General features: G+C 39.6%; 1 protein-coding gene across 2 annotated transcripts in view; it reads right to left on the bottom strand.

Moving 5' to 3' along the window:
* The window catches only part of LOC117258808 (phosphatidylinositol 4,5-bisphosphate 3-kinase catalytic subunit gamma isoform), a 38,763-nt gene that overhangs the window by 10,761 nt on the left and 6,792 nt on the right, over nucleotides 1-21,210 (bottom strand). Inside the window, exons 2-9 of one of the 2 annotated variants that reach the window (XM_033629959.2) lie at nucleotides 14,433-14,564; nucleotides 14,292-14,333; nucleotides 9,464-9,537; nucleotides 9,007-9,273; nucleotides 5,771-6,978; nucleotides 3,113-3,740; nucleotides 2,042-2,107; nucleotides 854-1,079 (exon numbers count right to left, since the gene is read on the bottom strand). In XM_033629959.2, coding sequence (XP_033485850.2) covers nucleotides 854-1,079; nucleotides 2,042-2,107; nucleotides 3,113-3,740; nucleotides 5,771-6,978; nucleotides 9,007-9,252 — 2,374 coding nt within the window. In that variant the 5' untranslated portion in view covers nucleotides 9,253-9,273; nucleotides 9,464-9,537; nucleotides 14,292-14,333; nucleotides 14,433-14,564. The remainder of the gene's footprint in view (nucleotides 1-853; nucleotides 1,080-2,041; nucleotides 2,108-3,112; nucleotides 3,741-5,770; nucleotides 6,979-9,006; nucleotides 9,274-9,463; nucleotides 9,538-14,291; nucleotides 14,334-14,432; nucleotides 14,565-21,210) is intronic. The other variant, XM_033629958.2, reaches the window with a different exon arrangement.

Here is a 21,210-nt window from a genome sequence, read left to right on the forward strand (position 1 = left end):
TGCTTGCAGTTTTCCCAAGAACCACTCAACACTGCACTTCCTTTGGTCCTGAGCAACATACCACGACATAACTGCGTCCCCTGTGCAAGAGTATATGCGTCTTTGCTAACAGCTATCTATTTGGGAGTAGGCTATTTCCAGGAACAAAAGTGTTCATGATCTCCAGTCTCTCCGGTCTCTCTTTCTTCATGTGTTCTTGGACGTCAGTACACTACACAGCGTGTATATAACGCACTACGAATAAAAACTGTTTGTCCCATTGATTTTTGAGAGCTCGAACATTGCACTTCCTCTGGGTCCTCATCAATACACCTGACAAATGCTAAGTTGATCAGATGAATGATTGCCAAGAAAACTGGAGGACAGACAGACAGAGACTCCTTCCATTTCGGTTAGATGAGTTGACAACTATTGGTTGGATTGCCATGAAATTTGGTACAAATATCAATGTTGCCCAGAGGATAAATCCAAATGACTTTGTTGATCCTCTGACTTTTCCTCTGGTTCCATCATCAGGTTTACATTTCAATCTGCTGGTGTGTTGCCTTATGGGAAGGGTGGGATCAAATACTAGAAACCAAATATTATGATGTCTTGCTCTCTGCTGCTTCAATTTTGATAATTCTTTCTTTCAATCTGTCTCTACATGTGTCGCCCAATTTTATGAATGTCATCATCATTTAACCAGCTCAGTCCTGTTGATGTTGGAAAAAAAGGATGACAATATTAATTTTGATTTTACCCCTCCAAGAACTGCCACCTTATCACGGTGGAGGATTGACTTTATTATTCTGTAAAAGTAAAAGCACAATATTCTAATCCATAAGAATAGTCTTTCTCAGATGTGTCTCACCTGTAGGAGGAAGGTCGGTCTTGTCAGGGTACATTTTCTTAATCATAATAGCAACCTCCTCTAGGGCCTTCACAGCCTGGACCTGCTGGGTGAAGCTGTCGAGCATGGCCTGACCACAGCCCAGGAGGTAGGCCTCCAGAATCACAGCCATGCGCTGGCGGAAGTACGGACACCCTGCCACCTCACTGCGGACATACCAGAAGAAGAAGTGGCCGATCCTCTTGCTCTGCAGTGAAGGAGGTGACAGTTGAGGTGAGTGAGTCAGAGAGAAGGGCACAGACACAGGTGTAGCTGCAGTTCACATTTTTACTGTTGTGAGGCCACTTTGAATCACAACAGGTTGAAATTAATTCTTACAGGACTAATGTAAATGTCTTTTCTGGTATATCTGGACGAAGTTGCAACTACAAAAATTCAACTCTAATCTCAACCTAACCAATGAATAGGTTAACAATTTAACCTATATTTATTAAATGCAGTACAGAAACAAGATTTTTAATGTTCAAACTGATAAATTTAATTGTTTTTTTTTTTTTAATATATACTCAATCTGAATTTAATGCCTGCAACATATTGTATATAAAAAAAGTTGTGATAGGGGCATCGCAAGACTGGGAAAGTTGTGGAATGCTTAAAAAACAACTGTGTGGAACATTCCACAGGTAAACAGGTTAATAGCAGATTAAAGTATCATTACTGGGTATGAAAGGGGCTTCCTTGTTCAGTTGTACACAAGCATGGATGGTCATTTTGTGAAAAACTGCGTGGACAAATAGTCCAAAAGTTTAAGAACAGCGAGTCTCAATGTGCAATGGCAAATAATTTAGAAATTTCACCATCTGCAATCCATAATATCATAAAAAAAATTCAGAGAATCTAAAGAAATCTCTGCATGTAAGGGGCAAGGTTGAAAACCAACATCAAATGCCTGTGACCTTTGACCCCTCAGGCTGCACTGCATTAAAAACTTTCTTGATTGTATTACAACACTGGCTCTGGAACACTCTGGAAAACTACTGTCAGTAAACACAGTTCATCGTTCATCTACAAAACCAAGTTAAGACTCTACATGCAAAATGAAATCTGTGGGCTATAAACATGTTGGGGATGGTAACAAAAATAGCAAAAGGATGTGTCACTAACATCCTTATATGTGTACACTGAATGTTAGCATGCTGTATGACTCACCCGCAGGGCTCTTTGGATGAGGTACCGAGCGAGGAAACTGTCATGGTATGGTTCCACTTTGAGGGTCTGTATGAATAAACAGGACAGAGAGACAAACTGTAAGTAGTGACACCAACCCACAGTCACAACCTCTCAATACATCTCCACTGACACTTGAGTCCTTTGGTTAATGTAAAAGAAAAAATCTCAAGTGCCTGCTCATAGTAACTTGTGCTTTTAAAAGTACAAAGCAATGCGCCTTTTATGATTTTCGGTTAATTTACAATTCAACTTTTATTACAGTTTAGCGTCTAGCTTTTCTTGCGATGTATTTCAGCTCTCAGTTTCTGTAGGTAATGCAGTCATTACCTGCAGCTTATGTTCCCTGTTAGAAAAGGCTGTCTGATGTCAAGGTAAAGCAGTGAAAATATTTTAAATATAGTGCACACTTAAACTGATGTTGATTTTTTTTTAGGTGGCTAAAAGCTGACTAATTGAGGCAGTGTCTGCCCATTCTTTGTAGATGACATGAGCGTTTTCTGCCTGGAAGTTAATGTATAAGATGATGATCGAATTTATTGTGAACTGTATGTGCGCTGTGCAGGAACAGAAAACCTGACAGGTATAGCAATAGTAACTGTGGAGGGCGGGGCTTAGCAAACTGTCAATTATCCAAATCGAGCTGAAAGCCAGTGGATCTGGAGCTTTAGGGGCCTTTGGGGGCCCTGGGACAGCTGTCTGCTTTGCCTCAGAGGTAATCCAGCTATGGTCACACTTTTTTGAGCTGAGTTATTGAGATATTAATTATTCAGTTATGTCAAATGAATGCATTTAGATATTTATTTGTTTGGATTTTTTGTTTAATTTACATACTTGGTGATGAAGTAAATCTGTACTACTTTTGAGGCAACAGGAGTGGTGTCTTTGCACTGCATTGCATAATATTGGAAGGGGTTTCCAATACAAAATCACATTCAAATCTTATTATTATATTCACAGTTCATTCACAGACACTTTGAATTTGTCTTGATTTTTTCCAGATCAACAAACAGCACACACATTTTTGCCTATTGTCTATTTCGATTCACATACCTGCACTAGCTGCAGCAAATACTTCAATACATCGTCATTGGACAGGCACTCCAATCTCTGGACTGCAAGTCTCCTGACCGTCACATCAGCAAAGTCCATGCTTAACAGCTCCAGAGCCACTGTTACATCCAGTTCTTCAGGATCCAGCATTCCCAGTAGCCAGTGGATGTCCTCAACCGCTCTACGGTTCATCCAATTAACACTGCGCAGATAATGGGGCAGATTGGAGGCGTAGCGGAGGCTCTCCTCCCGGAACCTTCTGAGGCAAGACTTGTCGGTGCTGGTGACGGGAGACGGGGATCTGAGAGACACAGTGTCAGTCCCTGAATTCTGGAGAGGTTTCACATTCAGAAAGGAAGAATCTGCGCTGGATACGTTGGAAGGGGGCAAGGAGGAGAGAGCATCGGGGGAAGCAGTAGATTTGGTGGAGCATTCAGAGGAGCTGAAGCTATTTGGCAGAACCACAGGGAAGCTGTAGCGGTCTAGAAGGAAGCTGATAGCCATGGAGTCAGCTATGTCTGGGTTGGTAGCAGAGGAGAGCTTGTCTGCCTGGTAGGTGATGGCCTCATCATCCAGGTCTGGGTAGGACCACATGTGCAAGGTGTAGGGGCCCTGACTTAGGATGGACCTGCAGAGATGAATAAGTGTGCAATATGAAAAGATTTGTTATGAAGTTGTGACAGACCAGTGCTGTTATCAAGTTATGATACTTGCAGTGATTGTAGCAATACTAACTACTAACTGTATGGGAGCAGTTTTTATGCTGACCTCCCTTGTGAATAAATGTTAAGTCTGAAGTCTCATTTAGCTGCTTGTTAGCAACCACCTGAGACACATCAAAACTTCAAAATTCACGAGTGGGGTATTTACTGACATATTTTATACCATAGAACAAACCATGAAAGTCTGTTGAAGCTTATGTTAACCACAGACCTTATTTCAGGCATCTAACCAAAAATACAGACTTTGAGGCAAAGAAACCATGACTGCAAAAATGCTAACTCATTTCCAGGTTTTATGACTCATTCCCGGGTTTTATGACTCATTCCTGCACCTCTCTATATCTGTGCTCACTACAATATTAAAACTATATCATTATGCATTGCAAATTTCTATCACCTAGCAACCAACAAATAGACAGTTGTCAGCAGCAGCAATGGCTGTTGCTTATCGTGATTATTATTATAGATCTACGCTTATCACTCGTCACGCAGTATGTTGGGCTAAAAGGCCAAACGGCGGTCTTCTCAAGTAAACAGAAACATGCATATGGGGTTTGTTAGGAAAAGCTAATTCATGAACTTTAATAATGCTCACAAAGGAATCATCTTGTAGACAAGTGGGAGCCATATAGCTAATGAAATTTGTGTTAGCTGGCTTTTGCAGTATTGTTTGTTGTTTATTGTTGTTGGGAAGCTAATAGCTATTGTTTGCTAAGCTAATAGGATAATGTCAGTTGCCACTTGTTGCCTTAGCAAAGGTAGTGGGCTGGAGGAATGTGAACGTTTACATTCCTCCAGCCCACTACCATGATTAATGTCCAAATTCACATCATTTATTTGAGTGAGTTACAACTAATAATTAGGGACCTTGATAGATTCCGCTGTACAGGGAAATACGAATTAGGGAATAGTGATTCATTTTGGACACAACCAACTAGACAGGCTGACTATTTGACTACTGCTCATACTCATTAGGCTCATTTGAGATGAAGTGTGCCTGGCCTGGAAAGTGGATCAAATTAGGCGGCAGCAGCAGGAGAGACAGTTTCCAGCAGCCTTCAAAGAATTTACAGGAAATCGCAAAATATTTACATCCTTTTAGGTAAATCTGTTGGCAACCTAAAGTTTGCAGACCCCCTGCACATTCCATCGGCCATACTGCCATACTATATAGTGTGCCAGAAAAAGATTTAGTATGTTCCAATACATAGTATGTCAAATGCAGGATGCCAAAAATACCAGAACGTTTTACTGCATCTGGTCTGATTATGCAGTATGCAGGCCGACATATTTTTTTGGCTATTCTGACCCACAATCCACAGTGCAGTGGTCAATATGTCACATCAGTTGAGCTGCAAACACATGACAGCTTGACAACTCATTGGCAGCTGTTTGACAGTTGTCAGAAATCGTATTGATGGCTGACAGAACTTTCAAGTAACTGATGACCAGTCGAACAGTAATAATAGAATTATTAATTAAGCCAACAAAATAATCATGACTATTTCGAACAACAGAAGGACATAACTATAAAAATAACAATTACAAAGAACTGCAGATGTAATTTTAGCGTCGCATAGATAATATGTTGGAATCTAACTTAAAAGTTAAACTACATACATTGCAAAGTAACAACAGCAGAGCTCTCTGGCATTTGTTTTATCTCCAAGGTAACGGATATGAAAGCAAGAGAGTCAAAGTTCAGGGCATACTGCTATGAGAGAGTAGTACAGTATGTCCTGACTGTGTGCATACTGCATGCAATAGTATATACTTTTTAAGGGCAGCTGCAGGACATACTGAAAGTAAAAAAGACACAACCTTTTTTATCAGCTACTGGGAAATCGCATGTTACTGTGTTATCCCTTTTTGACACTAAATACTGTAAAGACACTGAAGTATATCACAACGTTGTAACTGATAAGAAAAATCTGACCTGTGATCAATGAGCAGGAGATTGACAAAGTAGAGCACCTTCCCCTTCCCTTTCAGCAGGTCTGGTGCTTTAGTGACTGAGGGCAGTGGCGGCTTGGGGTCTTTGATTATTGTGGACTTTCGGTCTGGAGTGATGTCACCAGCGCTAGCATTAATCGTGAAGCCCAGCTTGGCTCCACGTGGCAGATCCCTGAGGAGAACATCAAAGTCAAGCCACTCATTCCACAGCACTTCATCTGCGAAGGCCTTGGGAGTTGAGGACACCGAAGAGAGAACCTTGTTACCATAAAGTATGGATGCTGTTACATAAACTGACTGAGGGCATTTGCTTGGAAGTTTTGGGATGTCAAAGCCAAGCAGCTTCACTCTGAGTCTTCTGTTGCAGTCCCACAAGGATATCATGAAAATGTCGTCCAGATCCTTCCCTTCAAGGCGGAGGTCATCGTGGGAGCTAAACTGGCCACTGGAACCATCAACGAGTGGCAAGTCTACAAACCTGACAGTCTCATTGACAACCTGCGACACAGGGACCACAGAGAGGTGGAGGTCATGAATGGCTTTTAAGCACTGTCGAACCCAGAGGAAATTGCTCAGGGGGTAGTCTCCAGATAAAAACTCCTCCCTCCCAGAGACCTTCAACACCAGTCTTTCAGAAGTGTCGTAAACAAGCCCCTGATCTGCCATCACCTTTCTAAAAACCGTAAGAAGTACACTTGGAGTTGCACTAAAATCCACCTGTATGCTGAAGCTGAGCTTGCTCATATAATGAAGGGTGACAGGAAGCTTTCTGTTTAGCTGGTCCTGTAGGTCATTTGGAATGGGGGCGTGTGTTATCCAAGGCTCTGTGGCGTATAACTCATCATCCCGATCCCTCAGCTCTTGTCTTCTCGGAGAAGCCAGTTTTCTGCGGGTGAATGTGAGCTCACCAAGCCTGTCAGATGCTTCTTTCTCCAGGTTGTGTCCTATCAGTTCAGCCAGACACTGCTGCTGTTTCTTCCTCTCCTCTGAGTCAACTGCCACAAGTGGTGTGACCACTATGTGCGCCAACAGACGCCCAGTGTTGTCATATGACCATGGAATGTCTAACGTCCTGATAACCTGACAGTCATCGTAGGCCTCATACCAGTCATCCCCCCTGGCATAAAGCAGAGTGTATTTCTCTGGGTCCAGGATTGCAAGTGGGTCTGGATGGCAGTTTTGTTCCTGTGCCTGAAAGCATAAAAACAAATAGTCGAAAATGTTAATGGTTACAGCTTGATTATAAAAGTCTACAGGACACAAGCAGCCCTGTGAGGTTGTATCATAAAGTGTTGATAGCATATGGCACTAAACGCTAGTTCTGATGTTTAACAGATATAATATTTACCATTTTCTCCATTTAGTTTAACATGCTGTGGCAATGTCTTTAGTTTTGCAGGTATTTGGTGAGACATCAAAGTTTTAGGAAAATCAACATTTTCATCGGATAATGGATTAAATAACAACTCAGCGGATATCCAAAATTCATCCTGAGTGGGACATAAATGTGTGAACCCAATTTCATGGAAACCATTCAGTAGTTGTCAAGGTATTTCATTAAAACCCAAAAACCTCATGGTGGCACAAGAGGACAAGTCAGGGGATCACAACGGTCATTAACATTCACCCCCTTAGCACCATGACTATCTGTAACAAATTTCAAACAATCCCCCCAATAGCTGTCAACAGTGGTGGAATGTAACTAAGTACATTTGCTCAAGTACTATACTTTAGTATAAACTCAAGATGCTTGTACAATTTAAAACTGATCTAAAAATGAAACCTATTTAGTTGCTTTCAAGTTTGTAACCGAATGTTTTGATATAGTTTTGCTGTTGTTAAAAGTGGTCCCCAATCAATTAATAATCTAATATTTTCACCATTTCCCATGGAGACATGGGAGAAAAACAAAGTTTTCCTTATAAATTCATGGTAACATGGCATGACTATTACATTTACAAATTATATATGTATATGTAATTATGGATGTCCTGATCAATTTTCTTTTGCCCCCGATTCCAGTCCGAGGCATTTAATATTGAGAATCTGCCGATACTGAGTCCCAATCCAATATTTCTATTATCCTGTATAATACAGCTGCACAGTGCACACTAAAATCAATCCAATGTATAGCCTGCGCTTGACAGTTGACTGGCTCTGCAATGCATTAAGAAAAAAATCCCTGCATCCAAGCTGTTCTTTCATGTTTATTTATTTATCTATTTTACAAAATAAAGTATAAAATAACAGACCTTCTCTTAAGTCTTCTTGGCGTTGTCACTGTTTTGAGGGAATGTCTCTGTCAGTTTAAGAGAGTATTCTCCAGAGTTTGTTGCTTCAGTGCATCCTTTGCCTGAGTTACCTGAATGAACTGTGTTCCACTCAAAGTGTCAGGGGTTTCCCTGGCCTCACTTGCAAAATGCCCATGTGTCAAACTAACACATACCAACCAGGAGGAGACTCAAAATGGCCACACAAAGATGTAAAATGACAAAAAAAGACACAAACTACATCAAACAGACACGAAACAACAACGTAGTCTGTGTGTCCTGCCCTCGTGTAGTAGTGGTGGCAAGGGAGTCTCGCACTGAGCTGAAATGACACGGGTGCTTGTAATTGCAGTAAGTGACATAACATACTGTATTTTGCTTTTGTTTTTGCACACACAGACACACTCACACAGAATCAAGCAGAGACAGAAAGCGGGGAACCAGAGATTTAACAAAGGCTGCACTCTGTTGCTGTGCATGAAAGCTTTGCAAGTGAAAACTGAGTGATCACTGATGTAAAACAAAGGATTAGATCAGCCTCTCTATAACTCAATTGGCCTCAGTACAGTACGGATCTTTGAGACTGGACTGGGAAACTCCTATATCTGAATGCAGAACTTTTGCTTGTAGTTGAGTATCACAGTGTGGTATTGCTACTTTTCCATAAAGGATCTGAATACTTCTTCCACCACTGGATGTTGAGACATTTCAGTTTGATACAAAGCAGTGGACTGACTAACATTGCCATCACTCAAACCACAAGGCTAGCATTGCATCACAAGGGCTATTCTATCCATTCACAGTCCCCTACTACAATGGGAATCTAAGATGTACCCAGTGGCAAAGACCAGCTATGCATGTGTATATATTTAAAAATGCATAAAACCTTCAGAAATAGAACCGAAAAAGCAAATTTGAACAGTAGGTCATACACAAGGGGTTTACCTACCTGTATACAGATGCGCAGCCGCAGCTGGTAGACACTGCACTGCGCAGGGAGGATGACTGATACTGACTCGCTGTCCATATTGACATTGAAATCCTCATCTACAGACACCTGCAGTGGACCAGGCAGGGGCTTAAACTCACAGATAAACCTCAGGTTGTTCTCGGAGCAGCTTTGAGTTGTCGTTCCAGATAGAAGGTCCACTGGATGTGGAACGACAGACCGATGCCGGAGAAATGTAGGATCCATTGATACTTAGGAGAGTCAATCCTGGAGTTCAGAAAAAAAAACAACCTCTGAATCTAACTGATTATCAGACCAGTTCCTGCAGTATGATTCACAGGTTGCTATTAAGACATTGCAGGTGTAGCGCATTACTACCGAAAATCATTTAAAAACTCTGAGGAAGACAGGTGCTGCTTTCTTAAGATCCTAAGGTGGAGTGTGTGTGAGTCTGTACCTGTTTGACTGGGTGAGACTCTGTGTTTCCTTTTTTGTGTTTGCTGTTGGACTTCCTCATTCTTTCATAAACACCTGTGTAGAGATGAATACTAACAAAGCATTTACTGGCATTGTAAAGGGGTTGACTTCCTTGTTCCCTTTTTGAGCTACGATAATAAATTACAGTAAACTTTTCGGACGTGTTCACAGGCCTAGGTACATAGTACTTTTACAGTATTTTACTTTAAAACAAATGCAATACATAATGAAATGTGTTTCCCTTGGTTTACCAATCAGCATTTGTCATGCACTCAAAACCATGGTAATAAAAACAAAGAGAAAAGTGTTCATTATCAAATAGGTCAAATGGGAGCTCTGCTAATGTCTGACAGGAATGCACCAAACCAGTCTGGGTTGTTTGGCTTGCTACTCTGATGAGGCACTGTAAAATGGATTATGGATGCACCTTAAATGCACCTGTCTTTAACTGAAAGGTGGAATCAGTGATATTTTACTGGGTCTTGGCACACAGTTGCCATAATATGTCAGGGAGGATTTTCAAGTGGTGCTTGCCATTGCCAGTCACTTTACTGTTACCTCAACAGCTGCTGTAATTCTGTGTCTCTTAACCAACCACCAAGCTATCTGCACTTGTGCCACACTATTTACGGTATTCATCAGGCCTGCCGTTGGGGTGAAAGGGTACAGATGAGTCCCTCCTAGGGCCAAGGGGGGTGGGGGGGCATACAAAGATCTATGGTTGACCTTTAATTTGGATCAAGTACAACAATACTTACTGACTTATATCACTGACAAAACAAGTTACATGTATTAATATGATAAATAAAGGTATTTTTTATTATTAAAACACATTTCAATGTGCCATCTGATCCCCCCACAGGTACTTTGAAATGGTTCAGTCCATCTGACAGAGGGGGTCAGGGGTGTGATGCGTTAATGTAAAAATGTGAGGGGGACTGCTGCCTGACTGGCAAAGTCAGAATGCCTCACCAAAAATAAGGGGCTTCTAAAAGAAAAGCCAGGGTACAGGGCTGATGGTGAGGAGTGAGGCAGAGTCATTTTTAGCAAATAAGTTTTAGAGCTACAGTGAAGACACTTTCATCATATTGAACTAAAGGACCTAAGACATCCATTGGTACCAACCATGTTATGCTATCTTGTCGGAGAGGGGGCCAAATAATGCTCCAAAGTTTAACAACATTTTTTCACAAAATATTTTCCTATTTTCTTTTAATTTTGCTGTGTTGATGTTCCAGGGCATGTAGCCCCCAGCCAATAACAGCACACAGGTAAGGACTTTTTTAAAGGTAACAACAAGGTGCCAGACCATATGTAGCATACATCCAAAGAAAAAGCTATGAACACGGTGGACACAGCATCAAAAAAATACAAATATGGAGATACACAATGCTAAGCAGACAATGCTTATTCCAAAACAAGAGTGAGTCTTGGGGTGTCTTTCATTATACTGGCAGGCACTGTAGGAGAGGATGGGGATGAAGAGTGACGTCGAGTGGGCTTGTTTTGTGTTGAACTGGGGGGGGGGGGGGTCAACATGCCAAAGAGGAAGGCAGATGTGTTACCATACAGGCTCTAGACCTGTGCCTGACTAACATGAAAGGCATAGTCCACCTAATAATCTAAATGTGTCTGTTTTCTTACTTTGAAAATAGTCTAATAGTAAAAATAAAGCAACATTCCACATTGTAGAACCTATACTGGTCCAATATTGAAATGAATGGATAAGATAGGACTCACTCTATAGGCTCAGGAGCCTGGGCTAGAATGACTCTCATCTCATTCCATTAATTCATAAGTGAGAAACATATGGATCCTGTAATAAGGATTTATTTTTATTTTCAAGGTAAGAAAACAGCTCACAAAGTTTAAGTTTGGGGTTGTCCATGCCTTTAAGTAGTAGCTAGGTTAATGTTTCAGTTGTCAAAGTACCCTAATGCACAAAGTACCCTAATGCAAAAGATTCTATCAAATGTACTGTACTGTGGCTTTTGTTCTGTTGTAACTGTTTTATTTTATTTTATTGTATCTTTGTTTTAATTTTTCTATTTTAACTTTTTAACTCTTTCTTCTATAGCCTATTAATATTTTTATATTGCCTTTGTGTTGCTTTTACATTTTTACCAAATTGATACTGTATGTTGATATTTTTATGTAAAGCACTATGAGTCACCTTGTTGTTCAACTACCCAACCAGATTAAACTCATGCATACCTGAGTGAAAACTACTGTAAGGAGTTGCCTAAAAGCTAATATCAAAAACTAAACCACCACTCAAAAGACTATTAAAATTAAATAATATACGCTATATTTTGTGGTGGAAAGTAACTGAATGCATTTACTAAAATATTGCACTTAAGTACAATTTTAAGGTACTTGTACTTTGAGTATTTCCATTTTATGTAACGTTAACTTTATACTTCTACTCCACTACATTTCAGAGGGAAATATTGTACTTTATACTCCACTACATTTATTTGAGAGCTTTATATTACTTGAATAATCTTATAAATGACTCTTTATTGTTAAAGATTAAACCAATGGTCCCCAAACTGTTTGGCTTGTGGGCTTTACTGATGTCAAAATGTAGTGTTATCTCTACAACTAGCTTACGTTAATCCATTGTCTCACTGCTTGACTGAGCAGTGTAAGCTAACATTCACATAATAGCTTTATGACATCTTACATTGAAATGCCAAGCCATAGACACACGTTAGCATTCATCTGTTGTCTAGACACCTGACACAATATAATTCTGAAACTCTGAAAGTGAGAAAGTAAAGTATAGTATGTAGATAGCTACTTACATTAATTTGGCACAAAGTCTTTTTTTTTTTTTTTTTTTTGATACACCGACCCCCTTCTTCTAGACTTTTGAAATGTTATTGGACCGAATGGATCAAATCCTGACAGTGAAACAAGTCATTTCATGGGGCTTTTGATGCTCAAAAACTAAATCCACTGATTTACAGATGTCTCTTTCACAATGTAAGTCAATGGGGGCAAGTTTTTTTAGGTCCAATGGCATCATGTGACTGACCTAGAAGTTATAATTCCAAGATCGGCCATTATGTAAAATTAGTTTCAAAGCTCAACACTGTTCCTGGTGGCTTGGTTTACAAACAGTAAGCAATAAGTCCTGCATAGTGTACCTTTGACCAAATGTTGTGAGTGTTTAAACATAACCATACAGAAGCTGAATCATGCTTTAGTTGGTATTAGACACTGTAGAGAAAACAAGTGAAATATGTTAAACATTTAAGAAAACATTCAGAGTCAACATTTTGCGACCTGGCACATCAGTAGGTCAATACTTCATTGACAGAGAGATCTTTGTGAATTTAGTATAATGTTGTAGGTACTGGACTTCCCTTTGATTAAGTGGAATCAAAGGGAAGTACAGTGGCATTGTACTTTATAGAAGAATAACCTAGAAGAGGAAGTTGGGCTGGCTGTAGTTCTCCTTTGAATTCTTGTGCTGTAAAAACATCAAAACCAGTCACAGGACTGTCAGTCTCTTTCCATGATTTAGGAGTTTGAGGATTTTTCTGTGGCAATGTATATCAAGGTAGCTGAGCATGACCCATTTTTCAGTCACTGAGGTATTATAATAGTGGCATATACATGTGTAATGCTGCTTCAGTCGGTCATGTAACAGATGGTGAGAATTAGAGAATTGTTTCACTTCCTCCAGACAGGTTTGTAATATGTCTGTTTTATTTATGAAATACATTACAAAATGTGGCTTTACATCAATATATGAATTTATATTGTTAAAACATGTATTACCTCATTGCTATGTGTTCTGCAAACCAGCTGTGTTTAACAAAAAAAACTGTATTAAGAATAAGTTGTATCTTTCTTTCACTTTCTTCCAAACCAAATGAAACTCTAGTGAAAGTTCAGTCAGGAAGACGGTACTTTTCATGCTCAGGCTGTAAGTTTCTTTCTCATCCTGCCATTCACTGCTTGCATGTATGCTCACTCTCTATCTCTAAGTGTCATTGTCTGGGTAGGTCAATTGAGTCATCAGCTGATTCACAATCAGCCAATAGCACATTAACTCACCTTCTCTGTCAGCCTATCAGCTTACTGCTCCTCATTTTAAATATGGTTCTTTCTCTGCTGTAGTTCTTCCTTGCTGCTGTCATGTGCGCCTTCCACCTTTCCATCACCACCTAGTCTTTACGGATTCATCAGCCTCATACACCTCAGCAGTCAGCAGCCTCTGAGTCATCAGCCACCACCAGCACCAGTGTTTGGACTTCATGGGGGGATTTATCCTGCTGCTGCTCAGATGTCTCTCGATCACAAAATATTTCCCTCTGGTGTCCAAGTGCCAAAGACTGTCCACTCATATTCTGTATTAAATATTATCTTTACATAATTCTTCTGTCTGTCCTGATTGAAATGCATATGCTGGCCAGATCAAGATCTTCACATCATGAAGAGGTGGTGCTCAAGGAAACACTACCACTTTTTTTCCACAGGGGCCATCAAAGTCAACACAAAGTGAAAGTTCCTTGTATTTGCTTTAAATGCTGCCTGGAGCTCACATAGGTGAGTTGTGAAAAATTACGCTGATTGATCAGGTTGACTTTTAAACATTTGTTTATTAAAATTGTCTGTTAAGGTACAAAGGCAACCATTTTTCTGCCATTATATAACTAATGTTGTGAAATTGACATTCTCAGAATAAACAACATTGGTTGGTTGGGAAAAGTTGAAATAATGTAACTATTGAGGAGATAGGAATATCACCACCACAAGGAATCAGTGAAAACACAAGGAAAACAATCAGCACCTACTTTTCGTTGCCACTTGGTTGCGTTTCATCTTTCTGTCTTCACCTATTGAGATGTGAAACAAACAAAAACAATGATGTTTGTACATGTATGTTTTCACCAACCAATCCTGTACAATTATGTAACAGATTACATCAAAATTACTTTTGAGGGACCATTAAGGAATTGAGGATTGAGAAATAATGAGGGAGCTTTAGAGGTGCTGTTGTCCACTCAGGTGCAGGGAGTTTCCTGATGACCTCTCCACCCACCAGCTCCTGGGCCAGGAAGCCAAACCTGAAAAAAATATATCACTCATCAGCCTGATGTTCTTTGGTGTTTTCTCAAAGAATTTGATCAAATTTGTTCAAGAGTTGTACATTTTTCTTAAAATCATTCCATGAACTTAATAGAGAAGAGAAATTTCTTGAGGGATAATGATCAGAAACTTAGGGCTGCAAACATTTTATACCATCTGTTTTAGTCTGTGTGTGTGTGTTTACTATCAGATCAATAATTGCTTTGCCAGTTTCCTTCTATCCTCAGGAAGTCTCCCCAAATGAACAGCTGAACCACTTGAACCACCACAGCTGCAGAGCATCCACACCAAAATCTATTTGTAACATAACAGCAGACTTTTTCCACAAAAGACATTTGGATGTGTTAAATATTAACACTAATGATAATAAACTGACTCACAAACATTTTTGTAATGTGGCCTTTTGCCCTTGCTGAGACTCCTTGGTCAAATTAAGAATCTGTAGACCCACTGCAAAGCACCACAGCTGGTGTTATACGGTGTGGATTTAAGCAACACCATTATAAACTCCATATTATTATAACCTGGACAGGACAGGGAAAAAAATGTTTTATTTAATCAGGGAAAATTGACTTTGTAGTTTTTAGTCGTAATAAAAATGTCCTGACAACTTTAATGGAGCTGGATTCATCTTAAGAAAGGCTGCTGTGTTCCACTTGTTTTCATGAAATAAAGCTGGAATCTGAGTGTATCGGTGTAGAAAGCTCTGAAGGTCAATTACCGTCAAATCCTCGCTGATTCTTTTGTTGATTTTTAACAGGTCTAATTAGTTAAGTTAGCGGTGCTGCGCCATGTGCGTAAAATGCGCACAGCGCCTCCTTTAATGTGGAGACGCACATATCGGCCCAGCTGCTGTGTAAAAAAATCTGAAAAAGGGGGGGGGGGGGGGGACGTAATACAAACAGTCGCAGTGAAACAACAGCTAACGCACAATGATTTGGTAAAACGCAATTTAACCTATTACATGATCTGCCTGCCTCAATTTTCACATTCAAATAGAATGATGATGGGCATTTTAAAGTATAATAGAGTAAGTCAGGTATGGAGGCTACATTTTTACATATGGACAGCTATGGACTGTATCTCAGGTGTTTTGCAGACTGATTAAACCAACCTGACTGTAAAAACGCACGTGTATGAAATGGACGTGAAGGATTCCATGGTTGCTATGGGTTGTCTCCAGGTGCATCACTTATAAAAGATCTTCATTGAAACACAAACAAAACAGACTGCGGTCAGAAAGTTTTTCACAAGTTGAACTTGACGCCTTCTTTCAAACGAATCGCTTGTGCTGAGGACTTCTTGCATCCTGACAAGGACGAAAGATTCACACAGACTCACTGAAAAGCGACGCAACTGACTTCCATCATGGAAACTGTAAGATTTGAACTTTGACTCTCTTGTGTTTTTTCTGCGTTTTACCCTGGAGGCTTTCAGAGCTCTCAAAGTTCACTGACACATCGTTAACTGCCATTAGCACAAAATTAAATAGCCTACTGTCATTTTAACTACCCCTAAATACCTAATTTTGAAATCTAAATGCCAGTGAATTCATAGCGTTTGAATATTTTTACACTAACAATGTAAAAACATGATTTTATTTGATATGAACTCACCTCCTGGTTTTACAGTTTCAAAAACTGAATTTTTTATGTGTTCACAAATTTTAGATTTTAATTTCAAAGAGGTGAATTCAGAACAAACTAATAAATAAATTCTAAATAAAAAACTAAATAAATTCAGATACATCGAAGTCAAAGTAAAATATTGTGACACTTTATTTTGATAGTTCACCTACAGATAGTTTATAGAGTATCTAACATTTCAACAGCTTCTTAGTTGAGATTGAACAACTGTTTGGCTTTGTAAGTCAATATTTATCTATAAAGTATATGAGATAGTTTACCACATATTGTAAGAATAATTTCATTCACCTTAGACTATTTACTTAACCTGTGCTGCATAGGTTGAATGGATAGTTTGAGTTGGACTTAATTATTCTGAGAATATGTAGGTATGTTCATAAGATGTCAGATAATCTGTTAAACATCTACAGAATAAAAAGCCAAACAAAACATGCTGAATTGTTGAATCTTAACTAATAAGCTGTTGAAATGTTTCACATACTCTACAAACTATCTGTAGGTGGACGATCCAGCTCAAGTTTTACCAAAATATTTCCATGCTGTAAACTCAGTGGTCTTATGATTTTCATTTTCCAATAAGCCATCAACAAAAGCTCATCAGTCAACTGCAATTATTTAAAAAATTGTTAATAAACCATGAAAAAAATGATTCATGGAGTAATCTATTCATTTTGCAGGTGTAAATGTTAATAAGTTGTGACCTGCAGCTCTTTTCCAGAAGCTACGTGGTCAAACAGTCATCTTCCTGATGAGTAAAGAGCTAGCTGATGATGATGCTGATGATGAAAATAGAGGCATTTCGAAACGTATTATTAGTAGCATATAAATGATCTATAACACAAACATAAATGACTTATTAACCTTTAATAAAGTCATTAATGAATACTTATAAAGCCTTTACAGGGGCTTACTCATCAGAAAGTGGTACCTAAAAATTGAAGCCATCAGTATCACTTGAAAGATGCTACACAATATTAACCATATAAAATGGCAGAAAACCAAGACGTTCTTACTCCAACCTTGTCACATATTGATGCTAGGTCATGGATCTGAACATATGTCATAAACACGAGCATGAAAGAACATGAAAGTCATGAACATATGACTTGCAAGGTATCCCAGGTGCGTTGGTCGTTGACATTATGGTTCCATGTGAACTTTAGCCTGTTAGAAGCATTGTGTGTTTTCAAGATACACTCCTGTTTCACAGGAAATGTACAATTTGATTACAGTCTCTTTCAAAATACAGGTACTGCCTCAGTACAACACAGCGAATTCACGTTTTTTTTTTTTTTACCTCCAACAGCAAATGTATGTGGTTATGTTTAGCCGACACACACATGTGGTTAGGTTTAGAAAGACATAACAGATTTTGGTTTCACATTCATACAGGATGTGAATATGGGCCTTCCATGTAAAGTCAGTGGTTTTTGGACCCATCCATCATTCATCAATTTCCCTGTTTATGACAATTGTCATATTCATGTTTATGTCCTTGCAACAAAAGCACGTGGTTAGGTTTAGAAAAAGAAACCATCATGGTTTACTGTTGTTGGTGCTGTTATTAAAATAACTCCACTGAACTTTGGTTTCACACCAACAGTGGACTCCTGGGTAAAAGTCCAGTGTTTGGGGACTATCTTGATCATTATACTGCAGTAGTTGCCGGAGGTGTTACAAACTGCCGCTGGTGCGTTTCATAATGCCAGAAAAGGTGCCTTTGCACACAATGACATCCACTGACATAGCACTGGTATTTGAGGACTTGTTAGCCACAGCATCAATAACTGCATGGCACCTCCCGGTACATATTGTACAAAGGTGCCTTTATGCCTCAGTATTAATGCCCAGATCACTGACAAAGCGGCGGCATTTGACGACATGGAAATAAGACAGGCTGGGTAAAAGTCTCCCAAACAATGACCACTGAAGGAATTCTAACTGGGAGGAGTTTCAGTTGGTTGCAATCTGCATTCCTCATCCCTAGACTACACTAAATCCCACAAAATATTAAACACACTGCTCATTGAAAATAATCAAAATACACAAATCTAACAAGAAAAGCAGTTTGATATTGAGCTTTTATTTTCATAAGAAAAAGGCTCCACATGTCAGTACAGTTCCCTCAGTGCTTTTGAAAAGAGAACAGAAAGATGCTTTGCTTTCACTCACATAACTATTTGAAGATAACATAGATCTGAAGATAGAGACCTAGAAAGATTTATAAAGGATCCCGAAAAGGGCCATGTGATAATAAAGAATGTTTATTTTGTGTATCAGTTCCAGATCGTTTTTGAGCATGGACTGTCTTTGTACTGGAAAAGCGACAAAATAAAGTGTATTCAAAGCAGAAATTAAACAACCTAAAAACCTGAGTGCGTGATGGACACTACTGTCCCACAGTGTATTGGAAGGTGCTTCTGACTCATCAAAGCAAAGGGCCAGACTGACTCCTGCTGTTAAAGACTGGTAACTGCAGTGCAGAGGGCAGCAGGGTTTATGCTTTTTAACTAGGACACATTATAATAATATGTTTATTTATATACATTTATATTTCTAATTACATTTGTTTATTTATTGTACTGACCTCTAGGCCAAATATCCATGCTGTCTGCTGGTGGTGACTGAATGAATTTGTCATGCATACAACTACACCCAGCCACTATGGGTTTACAAGACACTGACTGAATGTCTTTGGACTGTTGGAGGAAGTTGGAGAACACAGAGAGAACATACAAATTCCACATGGACGGTACCAGCTGGCCAGACAGTGCTAACCACTGCACCACTGTGCTGCCCCTAAACTACACTAAAAAATTTAACATATAGTTAGCTCAGGGGAGAACATTTGTTCAATATGCTAATATGTCCTTAATTTTAGTTTTGATAAGATATTAAAAAAACAAAACAGTTTTAAATAAAAGTTTTACTTTAAATGGAGTTATCATTACAACACAATTCATTCTGAAGATAAACAGTGATATAAGCCCTTTGAAAGATTTAGCAAAGCTTTAACATTTCCTTATTCTATCCTTTGACATTTTAGCTGCTCAATCATTTCAGGCGTTGTACTGACCCTGGTACCCAGCTCCATAAACTGCAAGTATGTGAGCAAATCTGTAAACTCATGTCAGATAGATACGATAAAGCATCAAGTTCAATATTTAACACTGTTTGCAGAAAAACTCAAGAATGCATGGACGTTGGCCTGGAGGGGCAAAGGGACAGTCAGAAAAGGGACAGAAGAAGGGCAGCGAGAGGCATAAGAGAAGCAAAGAAGGGATCAGTATGAAGGGATAGAGGGCTGGGGGGGAGGAGTGACGGAATACCTCCAGCCATATATAGGGTGTGTTTGTCTACAGGGTTCAGCTGCTCCCCCAGGGAATGTCCAGGAATAGAAGGAGGCAGAGGAGAAGAAGGTGGAACAAGGGGAGGAAGAAAGAAAAAGGAAAAAGACAGAGAAAAACAATTAAAAAAAAGGACAAACAATTTCCTCTTGGTCTTCTGTTTCTCCCCCGCAAAATTGTCTCACACTTCCAAACCTTTTCTCTCACGCAACCAAAGAAAGAGCTTGAGCTGGGCACAGCATCAGCTGGTGCTGTCAGTCAGGCACCAAACAGGCACTCAATGAAGGTGGTGACATAAGTTGGACGGCATGGACGCTAACTTGCACCGTGGCCCTCAGGGGAAGGCAGGGGTGATGACTGAGAGGGGTGAGATGAGTTTAAGATGGAAAGAGGAGATGGTGTGGATCAAAAGATTGAGAAATGTGAAAGGGTGATAAGGTTGTATTGAGGGTCAGCAGTAAAAGAGTGGAGAAGAATGTGTAGGGTGTGATGATATAATGGGACAAGAGAGGAAAGACAAGGAGATGAAGGGGGAGGAAAATAAAGTGGACGACTAGAGGAGCCAGATTGTAAGTAGAAGGGGGATGATGGATTCAAATCTGAAATGACAACTAATTGCTGAGAATAAAGTAATAATCACATATCATACCCCTATTCCAGGTCTCCAAATCATTGCAATCCCCTGTGGATCCCACTGCATTATTTCATAAGAAAAATCCCACTTATCATAAAGTGTCAGTACCTGCTGAATACATATTAATTTGTGAACAGCACGCTGTGTGGTGTTCTGTCACATGATTTAGTCTGGCAGGAAAAAGATTGTGGGGCAGCTTCCAGTGGGAAAGCAATCATCCAAAGATTATTATCTAAGGCCCTGTCTCCACAGGTAATAATACTTTAGAAAATAGATATTTTTCCACTCCATTTTAAAATTTTTCTCTTCCCACACAACCTTGTTTTACATAATATCTCCATCCACACTAGGACGCAAAAATGACTCCAAATGCTCTCTCTGTCTTCAGCAAAGTGTACAGGCTAACATTACCTTTTCAAAACACCTTCTGGAGATTTCATCCCCATTTATTCCCGTTCAATATAAGGATAAATGGAGCTCACTAAAACATAGAGGTGATGCTCTGGACCTGCTAAAGTTTTCCTTCCATTCCTTATCGACAACAATCCCACTCTGGAAAGTGTTTCACCACCTGCTGGTTCGACCAAGCCTGATCCAAAATCTGGTGGACTTTAAACCGCAGGTGCTATGGTGGGGCAAAAACACTGAGCGCAGCAGAGGCCTCTGTTCATCTGTGAAGTGGTGCAGCTATAGTGAGGTTGAGTGTAAAGAAGTCATTAGACCAAGTAGTGCTAGCAAAATGTGAACAGAGCGGCAGTCTGCCATTGTTGTTGTTTTGTTTTTAGCCAACTCCAAAGTCGTCAAACCAGCGCTAGGTCAGTGACTTTGGGCGTTAGACACTGACGAAAAAAAGAGGTCCTTTCACATCAGCATTAGGCCCTATATGCAGCTGGTTGCTATTATTTAAAGGAGCAATAAGCGAAATTCATCATTTCTAGATTGAAGGAATTAAAAAATTGCTATGTGAAGAACTAGAGGTGTAATTTCATCTGGAGTA

The sequence above is a fragment of the Epinephelus lanceolatus genome, chromosome 8, assembly GCF_041903045.1.
Source record: "Epinephelus lanceolatus isolate andai-2023 chromosome 8, ASM4190304v1, whole genome shotgun sequence".
Lineage (NCBI taxonomy): Eukaryota > Metazoa > Chordata > Actinopteri > Perciformes > Serranidae > Epinephelus > Epinephelus lanceolatus.